The 17,156-nt window shown below is 36.9% G+C and overlaps 1 protein-coding gene and 1 pseudogene across 1 annotated transcript; one reads left to right on the plus strand and one right to left on the minus strand.

The window, feature by feature from the left end:
* The first annotated feature begins 12,412 nt into the window (after positions 1-12,412).
* Positions 12,413-13,063, plus strand: LOC147521880 (secreted RxLR effector protein 161 pseudogene; annotated as a pseudogene).
* Positions 13,064-14,386: 1,323 nt separating this feature from the next.
* LOC147521881 (F-box protein At1g11270-like) lies at positions 14,387-16,371 on the minus strand. Its single transcript, XM_086559297.1, has 2 exons — positions 16,199-16,371; positions 14,387-15,716 (listed from the first exon to the last, which is right to left on the minus strand). The coding sequence occupies exon 2, from the start codon at positions 15,687-15,689 to the stop codon at positions 14,427-14,429; it is 1,263 nt and encodes a 420-aa protein (XP_086415423.1). The 5' UTR covers positions 15,690-15,716; positions 16,199-16,371; the 3' UTR covers positions 14,387-14,426.
* Between the last annotated feature and the right edge of the window lie 785 nt (positions 16,372-17,156).

Here is a 17,156-nt window from a genome sequence, read left to right on the forward strand (position 1 = left end):
GATTGAGCGTACTTTTCATAAAAGATCGACTTAGGAATCCAACTAGGGGTGCAAGTGGATATCAAAATATTCGAATCCGATTCGAATTCGTATTCGAAAATTCGGATATTATCCGAAAATTTCAGATATCATATTCGGATTCGGATAATTTTTTATTTCCAAACTAGTTTCGGATACAGATTCGGATACTGCCATATCCGCATCCGAAAATATCATATCCGATTTAAAAAATTAATAGTTATTATGTATAATTAATTAATTAATTTATTATTGTATAAAATATTATATAAAATCATAAACTAATAATATAAAACTATATTAACAAAATAAAAATAATAAATGACAAATATATATATTTATAATAGTTTTTATAGTGGTAAAATGAATTATTCAAAGCAAATAAAATTTTAATTAATATTAATTTTCAGATAGGATATTATCTGATATCCAATTTGGATATCCAAAATCGGATTCGATTCGATTCGGATTCTGATATCGGTATAAATTTTCGGATTCGGATTCGGATACAAGCATATCCGAATCCGAACCTATCCGTTTGCACCCCTAAATCCAACCGAGTTAGAAACACCCATAACTTTTGTTGGTAATATCTTGATTTTTGCCGAGATGGTTGAAAATAATCTTAATAATCATAATGTTCCTCCAGGCAATAATGGGCAAGTTAATAATCAAGTTAGATTCAGTAAGGTTTCATATACCCTACTAGAACAAGTCGACAATCTTGTATTGTGCCACCATAGACCAATGCGAATCACTTTGAACTAAAGCCCAGTCTGCTTGGGCTACTTCCCAAATTTAGGGGAATAGAAGAGGAAGATCCACACCTTCATATAAGAGAATTTGAATATATTTGTAGAATTGTTAAGCTCCAACAATTGAGTGAAGATGCAGTGAAATTAAAATTATTCCCATTTTCTCTTAAAGAAAAAGCAAAGAGTTGGTTTCATAGTCTTCCATCTAATTTTATCACAACTTGGGAAAAGTTAAGCATTGTGTTTTTAAAACATTTTTCCTTCACCATAAGGCAACTGCATTTCGAAAAATTATATCTTCTTTTTGCCAAAATGAGGGGGAGTCTTTCTGGAAATGCATGGAGAGGTTTAAAAACACGCTCCTGTAGTGTCCCAACCATGGCCTTGAAAAAGGTAGGCTAGTGCAGATTTTGTATGAAGGTCTAGATTTTAATGCTAAGGCGATGCTAGAGTACATGAGACGTACTGGCCTGGGGAGTTTTGTGATAAAAATGAGGATGATACTTGGTCATTTTTAGAGGAAGTCGCTGAAAAGGTTCGACATTGGGAAACTGTTCGTGAGCCTAAAAAAGTTGCTAATAACACTGGTAAGAATGGTTTGTTTTATGTTGATAAGGATCTTGATATGAGTGTTAGAATGGCTACCCTTATTAGAAGAGTTGAGGCTCTTGAGGATATGAGTGCTAGAAATCTCTTGCTCCGATTAATAATATTAAGACCCGTGGTTGTGTTTTATGTGACAGCCTTGACCATGTAATTGATAATTGCCCTAGTGTGACTGAACAAGTTATTGCCTTTAACACTTACCAAAAGTCAAAAAAATAATCCATTTTCCAACACATACAATCTAGGGTGGAGGAATCACCCGAATCTTTCGTGGTCCAAGGGTATACATCAAAGAGGTAACCCCAACCCAATACAACAATATATGACTCAACCTCCAAAACCATCACCAATAGAAGATGCTCTTACACAATTGATACAAAATACATCAAAGTTTCAAGAGACCACCCAACAATTTATGTTAAAAATGGAACAGACATTGCAAGCCGCACAAAGTGCTACACAAATTAATTTCCAGGCCATTCAAAAGCTTGAAACTAGTGTTGGTCAGTTAGCTAAATATAATAGTGAGAGAGAAAAAAGAATGTTTCCAAGTCAGCCTGAACCCAACCCAGATTTCACTAACAATGTTGATCGACAACACGTTAATTCCATAACCACACTTAGATCAGGAAGAGCCATAGACAATAACGTTCACATGCCAAATGAGAGTGACCAAACCTCAAACTCACCCAAGCCAAGATCTAAGTTGCCTAATGTCAACAAGGAAACCAGGAGTGTCTCTAACAATATAACTGAAAAGGAAGCTCATTATATTCCTCGTGCCCCATTTCCAGAAAGAATTTTTCCTCCTAAGCAAGGAACTCAAGCTAACGAGATTCTCAAGGTTTTTAAACAAGTGAAGGTTAATATTCCTCTTCTTGATGCAATTAAACAAGTTTCCTCTTATGCTAAATTTTTAAAGGATTTGTGTACTGTTAAATGTGGCATGAACAAACAAAAGACAACCTTCCTTGCTGCTCAAGTGAGTTCTATCATAACCAATAAAACCCCTCCGAAATATAAGGATCCTGGTTGTCTAACAATTTCTTGCATAATAGGAAACCAAAAGATTGAAAATGCATTGCTTGACTTAGGGGCTAGTGTAAATTTATTTCCTTACTCAGTATATAAGCAATTAGGACTTGGAAATTTGAAACCTACTAATGTTACCTTACAGTTAGTAGATTGGTCTGTTAGAGCTCCTAGGGGGATGATAGAGGATGTCTTAATTCAAATTGATAAGTTTTACTACCCTATGGACTTTATAGTAATTGATACTGAACCTGTTCCAGAGTTGGGAAGGCAAATCCCTGTTATCCTTGGTCATCCGTTTTTGGCAACTGCAAATGCCATCATTAATTGTAGAAATGGGATAGTGAAATTGTCTTTTGGGAATTTGAAAGTCGAGTTGAATGTTTTTAATATTTCAAATTCGCACCATAATGCAATTGAGTCTGTTTGTTTTATTGATTCTTTGTAGTCGAGTTTTGAAGAGAGCCGGAGTGAATGTTTCACTCTCCAGTCTGATTCTGATGAAGAAAGTGATTATGAGGAGATTGATGCATTATTAGGAATTACACCTTCTATAACTAGCCATATAGAGAAATTGGAACCTTTACCTTCTCTTTTCCGTGAGAGTAATGCCTTAGTGTCAACTGAGAAAGAGCAAATTGCTTATACTGAACTTTTAAGGAAAAATAAAAAATTAAATAGGGAAAATAAGAGACTATCCGAGAAGGTTACATCTCTCGAAAGTGAAAATTCTATTTTGGCCAAGAAGAATAAAAGTGCAGAAAATCAGTTGCAGTTAGTTTTTGAAAAAATTAACTCTTTGGAAAATGAAATTTCTTGGTGACCGAAAAGTTTTCAAAAAGTGTTAAACCACGTGTTGATATTTCTAAGTCTATCAAAACTTGTCATTATTGTGGAAGACAAGGTCACATCAAGTTTAGTTGCCCCATTAGGAAGAAAATCTTTAAGGAATCTGATCAGTTTGTTAATTATTTCATACCAAAACCTTACGTTGAGAAACCTAAACTTGAGATTGATAGCTTCTCTAATGGAATGGGTAAAAAGAAAAATCGTTTCATTTGGATACCAAAGAAACCACCCCTATCCAGTTTGCTTTAGTTATAATAATTTTTGAGTCATTGTAGTATAGGTCCTAGGTTTAGTTAGATAATATTTTTCTTGGTTAACTCAATTTTTTTTTTTGTTGTCTTAAGAAAGTACATGTTCTTCGCACCTCATTCATGGTAATATTCTTCCTATCTTTTCATATCATCATTTGTCCATTATTTTTTCTTGCATTTCTAATATTGAGGACAATGTTTGATTTAGGTTTGGGGGAGAGAACAATTAGATGTTTAAGTTTATTTTTCTTTAAAATAATAATAATAATAATGTTCTAGATTTCAACTATGAGACTCTTTTGATAATAAAGGTTTGATACCTTTTCGATGATGAAATAGGTCTATAAGTCTCAATTTGGTTTCTTTGATTCATTGAAATTTGAGTTAATTAGATGGTAATAAACCTTGCATTAGTCTTGAATATCTTTGCATGAATCATGCATTGCATTTTATGAGTAATGAACTTCTGGAATCCAAATGTCAGATGAATTAGCTAGACAAATCATGTGAGTCTGAGCCAAAAGCCTTCATTGTATGAATTTTCTTGAGTGATGATACCAAAGGTGAAGCTCTTCCGAGTAGAGAGATGCACACTTTGATCTTGTTTGATCACCACACAAACACATAGGTAAGAATTTAGGCCTTCTCTAACCGTTTGAGCCTGATATATCCCACCTATATATATAATTTCCCTAGAAACCCTTTTGAAGCCTTTGTTATTAAGCCTTTTTCTTGTTAACCAAATTCATGCACCTATATATATTAACCCATAATATAGCCTACCTAAGTTATTACTTGAGAAATAGGATGATGGTAAAGAAAATAAAGAAAGTATGTACTCAAAATCAGTTGCTTCCGGAACCAAAAAGTGAAAGTTTAAAAGACCTTGCCACAAGTCAAAATGGCAGGAAGTTTTGCCCTAAAAAAAAAAAAAAAAAAAAAAAAAAAAAATCCAAATCTTGGGCCTCGTTGAAAGTTACAATTTGAAGAAGCACCAAAGTTTGAAGTTTCTCTAAGTAATTGTGAAGGCCCTATTATCTTAAGTAATAGTTCTTTGAAATATCCATTCCTTTTCTTGTTAACCCCTACCTAAGCATCATTATAACCCATTTTAGACCTCTAGCTTTCTAGGCCAAGTGTGGTGTGAAAGTAAGTAGATGATGTGATGATCGATCTCGACTCCTTTGGTTAGTCATTGAGAGATGCAAGGATTGAGTGTGCCCTCGCACACTAGAGAGAACTTGACTTGGAGTGTAAAATATGAGTGACATGTGTCTATGACACAACTGGTGAGAACCCAAGTTAAGGATTCTTTCTAAGGATATCAGAAGTGAAGTTACTTGTAGATAACATTGCATATTTTCATAGCATAGTGCTTAATTTCTTAATGCTTGTGTTTATTGCATTTTCATTAGCTTTTAGGTCATTTGAGTTAAGGTTTTCCAGAAAGAGATAAAAAGACTTTGCTGAGATAACTTAGGGTAATAACCTAGTTTTAATCTGCTAGTCCTTATAGTTTAATTTAGATCGCTAGGATTTTGTGAGTACATCTTCTGAAAACCCTCACGAGGCTATATCTCGTCCTTTATGGGGTAACTTAAGGGATTAAGGCCTTGTTGCATTTGGTAAATGCAACCGCAATGCCTGCAAAAGTGAGTTAGTGTAGTTTAAAATATATTTGTTCACTTTTTTTTTTTTTTCTCATGTTTGCTAAGGGACTAGCAAAATGCTAGTCGGGGGTTGTGATAAGTGCCCAAATATGCCTATTTTTATATAATATTTCAGGGCCTTATCAATCTTCTTCTATTTATAATTTATCATTTTCACGTAAAATTATGCATTTTTATTATTTCATTGCAAAGTACTCATTTTCATGAGTCCAACGATATATTTGTATGTTTTGTGTGCAATTTATTGTGCCACGCTAATGTGACATTGGTATATATATTTGATTAAGTTTATTTGCAATTGCAGGCCCAAGCCCAAACATTAGAATGGACGGCCCAAATTATTAATCGACTTAGTGAGGTGGCGGTCAAGAATTGATCAAGAATATTGGGTCAGATATTATTTGGGAATATTCTCGATATCTTTAATTTACACCAATTCATGTTCACAAGATCATATCTTTATATTATTTCCCAAGTCAACTTTCCTTGTTTCCATTTTCTACCCATCCAAATCATTTCCAAGCCATTATATTTCCACCAAATATTTTTTCCTTCCATTATCATTAATTCTCAATATTTCCCATTCCATAAACACCATGATATCATTGGAAAGAATACAAATTGAAGATCAAGGACAAGCCCGGATTGGAAAGCTTCTACAAGATTTTATGCAAGAGAATATTTTGCTTGGTGTCTAAATATTTTGCTACCATTTTTAATTGTTTTGAGAAGGAAAGTTTCCTATTGTTAGCACATTGTGAGCCTATAAATAAGGGCCTTTAGGGAGGATTCTGTACATTATCTCCATTCTCTCCACTCTTCATTCACTCCTTAGTTCAATTCATAATTAGATTTATTAGTAGAGATAGAAGTTTTAGAAGAATTCTTTGTAGAAGAAGACACTTACGTAAGTTATTTCATTATGAATAAAATTTATATAGTTTCTTCATTTTACATGTCTTTAGCTTAATTTCTTTTCTAGGATTTCAAGATGTAGTCAATATAATGATTGTGCATTTTTTCTTAACTTCATTCATTATTGTTTTGCATGTCAAATAATTTTAGTTCCAATTACGAGAGTACACCTTTAGTTTTAAATGTTTAATTAATATCTTTCATTGTGTGTACTTAATTTGACACGTTATACTTAGGTTGAGTCCTTTGATAGTGTGTACTTATTTTGCCATGCAATAGTTAGATTTAATTTATTGAATGTTAAAAAGGTTAGAAATTAAAGTTTATATATTTTCCGTTAATATTGATGTCTAAAGATAGATTATCCGAATTAAATGCATCTAGCCGTGGTTTAATTTGAGTTATATAAAATGAATGAAATTGAGAAAATTGTGCATGAATTATATAGATGAAACCTTGAAATCCTAGACTTTAGTTATAATCGTTTAAGTACCAATTATTTTTATCGCTTTATTTTCATTAGTTAGAAATTTCACCAAAAAGAAATATTAAATTATTGTTCTAGTTGGTAAGTCATTTTAAATAGAGTATAAATTAAATTAGTCTCTGTGGATACGACCCTACTTAGCACTATACTATTCATTGAGTATTAAGTAGGAAATTAATTTGTTGATTTTATGTGCGATTTACAACGATATTGGCATTGACCAATCATTTGCACTTGATCACCAATTCAAAGCTAGCTATTAGCTGTGATCTCCAAATCAGAACGCTCACTAAAGCAGCACACTCACTCGAGCTCAAACGCTCACTAGAGCAGCACGCTCACTCGAGCTCAAATGTTTACTAAAGCAGCACGCTCACTCGAGCTCAAACGCTCCCTAGAGCTACCATCTTCTTATCAGTTGAGGACCTATACTTCTAAGATTAACTCGGTGCAGGACGCTCACTAGAGCTCAAACGCTCTCTTGAGCTACAATCTTCTCACTAATTGAAGACCTATACTTCTAAGATCAATTCAGTGCAAAAATTCAAACCAGAACGCTCTAGCTCTTAAGCTGCTCTCTCGAGCTACAATCTTCACACTAATTGAGGACCTATACTTCTAGGATCAATTCAATATAGCAATTCGAACTAGAACGCTCTCTTGAGCTAACTATCAACCATAGTAACACCCTCAAAAGGCTAGCTATCAACTGCGATCTCCAAATCAAAATGCTCACTCAAGCTACAATCTTCTTACTAATTGAGGGTCTATACTTCTAGGATCAATCAGTGCAGAAATTATATCTAGAACGCTCTCCTGAACTGCTATCTTGAGCTACAATATCCTACACCAACTGAGGACCTATACTTCTAGAATCAGTTCGGGGTAATTTCCATACCATAACATACCAGGCCAATAACTTGGGCTTACATGTTAGAAGCCTCCAAATTGTACCACTTACTACACATACAAGTGGGAAACACAATGATTTTGCAAAAAAAAAAAAAAAACACGAGGCAGTTTCGATTCAAATGAGACATATTCGTGTTGGTCACGTGTTCTCAATTTTCTGTCTATTTTCAAGTCCTTTCAATTCTCTCAGCAACTTCAAAATATGGGGCTGTGTAAGTACCTAATATTCATGTCCAATGAATATCAGTCATGGTCCATCACCAAAAACAATTATCTTGTACTAAATGAACTAGAGTCACCATCTCCAGCACGCTAGAACGAGTGACCTAAGCCATAGCTAATAAGATCGTTATGTTACACTTAGTTCATGGTCAATCAGGCAACCCAAGAGACAAGTCGCCTTCGGTTACACATGAGCACTAAAGGTCATCAATGAATGGAGCACCAAAGGTGGATCTCATTCAGTAGGCAATTAATGGAGCACCAAAGATCGGAAGATATAAAGACAAGGTGGTGACCAAACAGAGGGGGGGAGAGCTCCATGCTCACATTCTCTCCATCTCTAATTCAATCACTCAATTCCAATATGAACTACGTCTTACTTGATTCCAGTTCACCGGATAACTGGATACGTAGGCAGTTAGTTTGATCATTCGAACTCAGTCATAACATCATCTTCCCCAATAATCATCTAGATTCATAAGGTTGTGACAAAAACGCACCTTTACACACATCATGTGACTGGTGGAATGTCCCTTACATGGCCCTAGGCCGACCATATATAATTAGCAACTAGTCCACTACTTAGCCCCTGTAGCTTGGCCTCGTCCATGTTGCATGGTGCAGGCACACTACATATACTGCAACATTGCTATTAGATGTGGGAATCTTAGAATATCCTTCTTATACTGAAACCTGCTTTGCTGAATCACTTTGATATGCTTGCCAAACTAACTAGATAACACGCTGCCAAACCTCAAGCCCATTCATCGTGCCCATAGATCTTAACCTCACCCCGATAAGTTACTATTATTGCAATATTGGGCTGCAAGTCTTTCCTATTCTAGAGACATGTAATTATAGGAAGTGTTATATTGTAGGATCTACTCTAAAGATCCTACACTATATATGTAGGTGTTCTTAGTGTAAATATATTACTATGAATGAATGAATAAAAGAACCCTAATATTCAACATTGTATCAAGAGTGAGGTTCTAAAACTCCTAGCCGCACTCTCGAATCAGTGTTGCTAGGGTTTGATTACCAATATCCCACCACCACCACCGCACATCCTAACCCACCAAAATTCCTATATAGTTCATCATGGAAAAAGAAAGACACCGAATCATCAAACACCAAATCCATTATTGTTCAATCCGAAGGGTCAGTATTCAATGCAGGAATCACCCTCACCGAATCAAACTACGATTTATGGTCTCAAATCATTGAGATGCATATCGCAGAACGTGAAAAACTCTTGTATATTCGTGGCAATACCACGCAGCCTGCAGAATCAGATGAAGGGTACGACAAATGGTATGCGGAAAACCAAAAAGTCAAGCGATGGTTGTTGATGTCAATAAGTCCTGAAATCATGAAGCGATACATCCGCTTACCCACTACTAGAGAGATATGGGATGCCTTCTCAAAGGCATTCTATGATGGAAGCGATGAATTGCAGGTTTATATCTTGAATCAAAAGGCCTTTACGGCCAAACAAAATGGAAAAACTCTCTCTGTTTATTATAGAGAGTTAACTGAAATTTTTCGTGAGTTGGATCACCGTGATAAGGTGGTTATGAAGCATCCCGATGATGTTGCAGCATATCGAAAGGCGATTGAACGGTTAAGAGTGCATATATTCTTTGCCGGATTGGATGGTGAGTTCGAACAGATTCGTGGCAAAATTTTGCGCAAGGAGCCTATGCCTGAATTAGAAGAATGTTATGCACTGAATCGCCGTGAGTCTGTTCGACGTGCAACAATGAATGGAGAGGCTGAAGATACTGAAGCTTCAGCCATGGTGGCCCGCAACCACCCTCCTCAAAAGCAACAAGACCACACCAAGCTGAGCAATCCTAATGGTGCCGACAAGTCCACCTACAAATGCACTCATTGTGAACAAACTGGTCACACCAAAAGTCGATGTTTTGAACTTGTGGGGTATCCAGAATGGTGGGATCATAACCGTGATCCACGGAAGCCAAAGTCCACGCGAATCTCCACTGCTGCAATTGTTGAAACAAAGACAGAGGAGGCGAATGTCACTGGAAAGGCCTCTTCTCTTATAGCAGCTGCAGGTAATGGTGGTAAGGTTTTACATATGTTTGCATCTGTTTCTAATAGTGCGTGGATAATTGATTCCAGTGCCACAGACCACATGACATTTGATTCTAGACAGGTCTCATTTTTTAAACCATCCTCCCAAAAGTTTGTTTCCACTGCCAATGGTACTCCAGCCCCGATTATTGGGGAAGGATCCTTGCCTCTCACCAACACTTTAAACTTAGATTCTGTTTTTAGTTGTTCCATCTTTGGATTATAATCTCTTGTCAGTTTCCCAACTAACCACTGCATTACATTGTGTTGTAATTTTTTGGCCTGAATTTTGTGTGTTTAAGGACATCCGAACGAGGCAAATGATTGGTTGTGGTGTTAGGCGAGGGAAGTTGTATTACTTAGACTTGGTGTCAACGAGTTCGAACAAGTTGCGTCAAGCCTTAATAGTGGAGAGCTCTGAGGGGAAGAAGAAGCAATCTGACATCTGGTTATGGCATCGACGTCTGGGTCATGCTTCCTTTGGTTACCTGAAGAAATTATTTCCTAGTTTATTTGAAAAAATTGATGTTTCTAGTTTCCGTTGCAATGTTTGTGAACTTGCAAAGAGCCATCATGCTTCATTTCCATTAACTTTGAATAAAAGTCCAACTCCTTTTATGGTCATACATTCTGATGTTTGGGGTCCATCCAAAGTGCCTAGCTTGAGTGGATCAAGATGGTTTGTTACTTTCATTGACGACTGTATTAGGATGACGTGGGTGTGCTTGATGAAGTCCAAAAGCGAGGTGAACTTGTTATTTCAAAAATTTCATAAAATGGTTTGTACTCAGTACAATGCACTGGTTCAGGTTCTCCATAGTGACAATGGAGGTGAATACTTAAGTTCTGAGTTTCAGCAGTATTTGGAAGCCCATGGAACTATCCATCAAACTAGTTGTTCCACTACACCTTAACAGAATGGGGTGACCGAGAGAAAAAATCGACACCTATTGGAGGTTGTCCGGGCTTCGTTGATAGAAGCCCATATGCCCTCATCTTACTGGGGAGAAGCTCTTACCTCTGCAGCGTATTTGATCAACCGAGTACCCTCCAACACTATTGATTTCCAGACACCATCCCACGCTCTCACTGAAGCTGTTGTTGCTCCAGCTATCCCAAACTTACCACCTCAAGTCTTTGGTTGTGTAGCCTTCGTACACCTTCATAAACATCAGCGCAACAAGTTAACTCCTCGAGCAGTGCGATGTGTCTTTCTAGGATATGCGACTTGTCAAAAGGGGTACCGATGCTATCATCCTCCAACCCAAAAAATGTTTATTACATTGGATGTAGTTTTTCATGAAGATTCGATGTATTTTTCCTCTGAGCCTGAACGTCAGGGGGAGTACCGGAAGGAAGTTCAGACTCTAGACTATGAGGTTCGCATCTCTAAAGAAGTGAATGAATTAGATTTGAATAGTAGAACTAGTGCTGATGAGGTTCAAGCTACTAAAGTTGAACATCCATCTCTGTCTGACTCCTTCACACCGCATGTAGCTGATACACCAAACCAATCGCTTATCGAGGATGTTCCTGAACCATCTATAAAACAACTACCACAACGTCACAACAGAGGTATCCCTAAATCCACATATGAACCCGAAATCTCTAGTAAAGTTAAATATCCCATGAGTCATTATGTGTCTACCCATCGTTTGTCAGAATCAAACCAGTCATTTGTAAATCAATTATCTACTGTATCTATTCCTAACAATGTGTAGGAAGCCTTAGCTAACCCAAGGTGGAAAGCCACTATGAATGAGGAGATTAAATCCTTGCAGAAAAATAACACTTGGGAACTCGTTGACCGTCCACCAGGCAAGAAACCAGTTGGATGTTGGTGGGTTTATACTGTGAAGTACAAAGTTGATGGTACAATTGAACGCTTTAAAGCGAGATTGGTGGCAAAAGGGTACACTCAAACCTATGGGATCGATTATACAGAGACATTTGCACCTGTAGCTAAAATGAACACAGTTCGAGTCTTATTGTCTCTTGCTGTGAACTTGGATTGGCCATTGCAATAGTTTGATGTGAAAAACGCCTTTCTACATGGCGAGTTATCAGAAGAAGTTTACATGGATCTCCCGCCAGGATGCATGATAGCAAAAATGCATAGTCGGAAGGTGTGCAGATTGAAGAAATCATTGTATGGATTGAAACAATCTTCGAGAGCTTGGTTCGGAAGGTTTACGAAATCTATGATAGCCTTCGGTTACTGTCAGAGCAATTCAGACCACACTTTATTTCTGAAGAAACAACATGGTAAGATCACTGTACTTATTGTCTATGTAGATGACATGGTGGTTACAGGGAATGACCCTGAGGAAAGGCAGGCCTTACAGAGTTACTTGTCCAGCGAATTCGAAATGAAAAACCTCGGTTCCTTGAAATATTTTCTTGGGATCGAAGTGTTGAGATCTGATAAAGGGATCTTCTTGTCTCAAAGAAAATATGCCTTAGATTTGTCACAGGAAACTGGTATGTCGGCATGTCAACCAGCTGAATACACCAATGGAAGAAGGATTGAAGTTATGTGTTGAATCTAATCAGGTACCGGTTGATAAAGGACGATACCAGAGACTCGTAGGGAGACTGATGTACTTAGCACATACACGACCAGAACTTGCTTATGCATTGAGTATTGTCAGCCAGTTTATGCATAATCCTGGTGAACAACATATGAATGCAGTTATGCAACTTTTGCGATATTTGAAGTCTGCTCCTGGAAAGGGACTCTTGTTCACTAAACATGGAGATCATCAAATCGTGGATGCATATACTGATGCTGATTGGGCTGGAGTAGTCGATGATAGGCGATCTACTTCAGGTTACTTCACCTTCGTAGGTGGTAATCTTGTTACATGGAGAAGTAAAAAACAGAATGTTGTTGCACGTTCAAGTGCAGAAGCTGAATATAGAGGTATGGCACTTAGAGTATGTGAAGTTCTATGGCTAAGCCTTATCTTGAGGGATTTGGGCTATCTGCCTAAGCAGCCAATTCGATTATATTGTGACAATAAAGCAGCACGTGATATTGCTTATAATCCGGTTCAACATGATCGTACCAAGCATGTGGAAGTAGATAGATTCTTCATCAAGGAGAAGTTGGATGAGAACATTGTGGAATTGCCTACGATTCTATCAGAGGATCAATTGGCCGATATTCTCACCAAAGCAGTTTCAAGTCAAGTATTCTTCAAGTTTTTGGGCAAGTTGGGCATGTGTGACATCTATGCACCAACTTGAGGGGAGTATTGCGATATTGGGCTGCAAGTCTTTCCTATTCTAGAGACTTGTAATTATAGGAAGTGCTATATTGTAGGATCTACTCTAAGGATCCTACACTATATATGTAGGTGTTCTCAGTGTAAATATATTACTATGAATGAATGAATAAAAGAACCCTAATATTCAACAACTATTACCTTTGCTCAGTCAGGACAAGAACAAAGAATTTGGTGCCTTGGGAACACAGTTCAAGTTGAATTACAAGCATCGCATTAAGTCAATGGTGTTTCTCATTGCAAATGCGGATTATCACGATTGAGGACGGAGATAGAATATATTGCCATCGTACTAGTTCACATGAGCACAAGCAACCACACACTTAACCATTTAACACAAATAATGATAACTGCATTCTACACATAAAACAGAGTAACGCATATACATTTTCCAATGGATGGCATAACTTAAGATTACAAATAACTTCACTATGTGTGAACCAATCTTAATCCTATTCAAATCCTGACAGCTTACTCTAGAACAAGAGACTTAAATGCTATGTAGGGATCGAAACCAGCTATGTTGCAGAGTGTCAAGCTAGCTATTGTTCATTGTATCGCCAAAGCTCAAAATGGGATGGTCTACTTGGATAGAGTCCGATTCTGTCGCAGCAGCGATGGCTTTTCAATCAGAGCAAGTACATTGTGGATCAAGGTCAAAACTAAAATTCAATGGTTAATTAATGTTCGCAGCAACATGGTGAGAAGTGAATTTTGGGCTGATGCATGCTCAAGGAGGACAGCTTCCTAAAGGAGCAGTCCAATGGTGGAAGTAACAAGCCTGATTTTCTCAAAAGAATGGAACACCATTGGGATGCCCTACTAATCGTACTATAGATTTGTCACATGATGTATTTGCTGCTTTAGATTGGTGAACATGTTGTTTGCATGTCCTCCCCACTGTCGTTCTTTCTTTCGTGTTATGGACATTCTTTCACTTTTGCAATCAATACAATTACCCTTAAAGCAGCAACAACAGCGAAAAAGAAAAGAAAGTAAGGGTTAAGTAGGATTACCCCCCACCCCACAAACTTAATCAACTCAAGTTGACTTGGATGTGTAGTGTAATTGAGGGTGAGTAGTAAACCCAAAAAAGAAAGAAGACTTAAAAATGCATTCCCTCTATTTGTTAAAATAAGAAAAGAAAAAATTCCTTCCACAGTGAGCATATAATGAAATAACAGCAAACTATTCCTGGGTTGATACATGAAGTGGATTTTTTTAGCGATAAAAAATAAACTATATCAGTCTGAATACATTTTCTCATAATTAATAACACTTGGGGAAAGATGAGTAAAATTGAAAATTCATAAACCGTAGTTCTACTAGGGAAGCTCTGTCAAAGCATTTAGAGATCCAAGGTTCGGAGTAAAGAAATATGTAAGGAAATTATCAGGAACATCAGGGGCATGTATAAGCCTGAACTTTTTCTCCTGCGGAAAATATTGAACAAAACGAGCCTTTTGCTTATAGTCATAACTGTCTTCTGCATAGTCTTCTTCACACCAATCATCGCCACAGTAGCAAGGATGATAGAGAGGAAAATGGTGAAGTTGAAACAGGAAATTTCCATTGCTCATCATACCTACAAGCTTATATGCAGCGGTAATAAAAGTCTTGTTTATTGTAGACACATCGTGTGTAGTGTGTTGATAGACCGAGTAACCTGTGGTCTTGCGATCTACTAGTTGCCACACGTGGATGCAGCTTGTCCTTGCTTCAACTAAGGCCAAGGACTCCCCTATGTTAATTAATTCTAATCGGCCGTTAGAAGCTGCATCTGGCTGTCTCACGGAAGAGGTAATTTTGATTGTTTGAAAGCTCTCACTTGCAATGTCCAGTGTTAGGATTTCACCAAGATCGGGATTGATCACTTTGTGCATGACCCAGTGAAAGCCCCCATCCACAAAAAGTGGCTTTGTGCTTTTAACTTGGCAAGGGGGGTAGACTTTCCTCCACGAATTTTCCCCCAATGTTAAAATCTCACACTTCATTGTGTGCAGAAAATCAGAAAATACATCATCGTAAGACCGAACAACTTTATACTTCTTGCTAATGCCATCAAATCCTAGCCCAATATTACTCTTCATCAATGAATAGTTCGGTGTAGGTAGTTTAATGCACTCTTTAGTAATCGGATTGTATATGCTTATATGATCACAGTCGTCATAGCGGCATAGGCAAAGATAGCTGTGGTAAGCAGCAGCAATATACACCACTTTCAAGTCCTTCCCCAAAATTATTTCTCTAGTCTTCCAAGTCTCTATTGGAATACGCGCCTTCACTTCTCTATCCAATATCCATACTCTCGATTCATCTACAAGAACAAAGCGGGGTGATTGTAGCGATTTATTTACTTGCATGTTGATGAAATGAGATTCCTGTATCAAATTTCTCCATCTCTTGCATACACAGCTTGATCTCAAAAGAGACTCTATAGGGAGCTTGGTTAAGATACTTGACATTATGTCGTCACAGAAAAGCATTAAACCTTCTTCAGCCTGGTTGAGATTCTTGACATCATCTAAAGGGCGCTTGCCCCCATCTCTAACAACACTAGCCCAGGTTTTCTTGTTCAAGATTGTCATTGGTTACTCTTATTGTTGCAATAGTATCTGCGAAAAGTTTGGGCAAAGGTCACTAGGTCAGTTTCCTTGACTAAATATAAATTTCAGATGAACGGAACTGTAGATTTATAACAACAAATATATCAATAACTTGTTTTATCAAACTTCCGAAAAAATAAAAAGCTTCGGACACTCGAAAATAGACGATTCCCCATGCTCCAGGCCGTCAAAAATTGTGTTAGGAACAAGTCATATATCTCAGGAAAATTTGAAGCTATATATATATTACCAGACTTATTTTGGACTTCACATGCTATTGAGGCAGTCGCGAATTCAGTTTCGATTCAGGATACAGTACATCTTATTGTACAAAAACAAAAAAAACCTTCGGGAAAAAAAATAAACTTAACAAAACACGTATATGAAAAACTCAATCAAATCATTCAAATCCTGCCCTCACACTTTTAAACTTAAAACTATCTAGAGATACCAAAGTTGCACCAATTTGTATTCAACAATATAGGAAGTACCTTCTTTATTTTATTCGATTTACCAAGCATTTAGTTTTCCCAACAATCTTAAAAGAACACTGAAGCAACTCTCTCCGGTATTACTCTTCCAACAATTGAATTTCTATTACTGCACATCTGCACAATCGTTCCATATTATTTTTATAGCTATACGTCATAGATTGCAATAGGTCACCGACTCACTGTCCTACGCATAATTGGACTCGTATTACGTAGTAACTAGTAAGTATCAACTAAATCTCCTATGGGACCACGTATGGGCTTATTACTACCAAGGCCAATTTAATGGGCTTATTACTAAGGTCCATATCCATTATTCGAAATTAGCTGAAAGGTCCATTTTCGCAAGTCGCAATGAGCGTGGGGAAGGAGGATATCTCCAGGAATCTATAAAGCCGTTTCTCCTGGAATATATAAAGGTACTTTCATGACTTCATCAGATAGAAAACACACTGTATGAACACTATATGTGTACTTAGAATGTCCACGTTTTCCCTTAAACAAAATAAATGGATGCCTATCAGTCTATCACAATCCATTTTGTCTCCGTATAGGAATTTAAACTATTCATGTTGAGTTGTTAATGAGCAAGTTGATAATGTTCTTGTATTTAAATATTTTGATTACTTTTTTCCCATTTTTGTAGATATACCACCTTTTGTGGACAAAGTTCTAAAAATCAATTGCATTAATCAGGCTTGTTACTTCAGCTGATTCCACTGAGAGTAATTCCGTTTACTTGAAAACGTACAACACATGCTAAGCAGGACGAAAGGGGGTGCAATTTGAAAGCTGACAATTTATTAATCCAAAAAAAAAGTTGATAGGTAATGTCTGATTTATCAGCAATTTTTTCAAATTTTCCTTAAAAAAGAATTTTGACTCCTGCCAAAGTGCCAAATGATTAGTCAGATATCTACATGTTTATCGAGCATTATATTCCAAACTCCTTGACGAT

The sequence above is a fragment of the Coptis chinensis genome, chromosome 1, assembly GCF_015680905.1.
Source record: "Coptis chinensis isolate HL-2020 chromosome 1, ASM1568090v1, whole genome shotgun sequence".
NCBI classification, from domain to species: Eukaryota; Viridiplantae; Streptophyta; class Magnoliopsida; order Ranunculales; family Ranunculaceae; genus Coptis; species Coptis chinensis.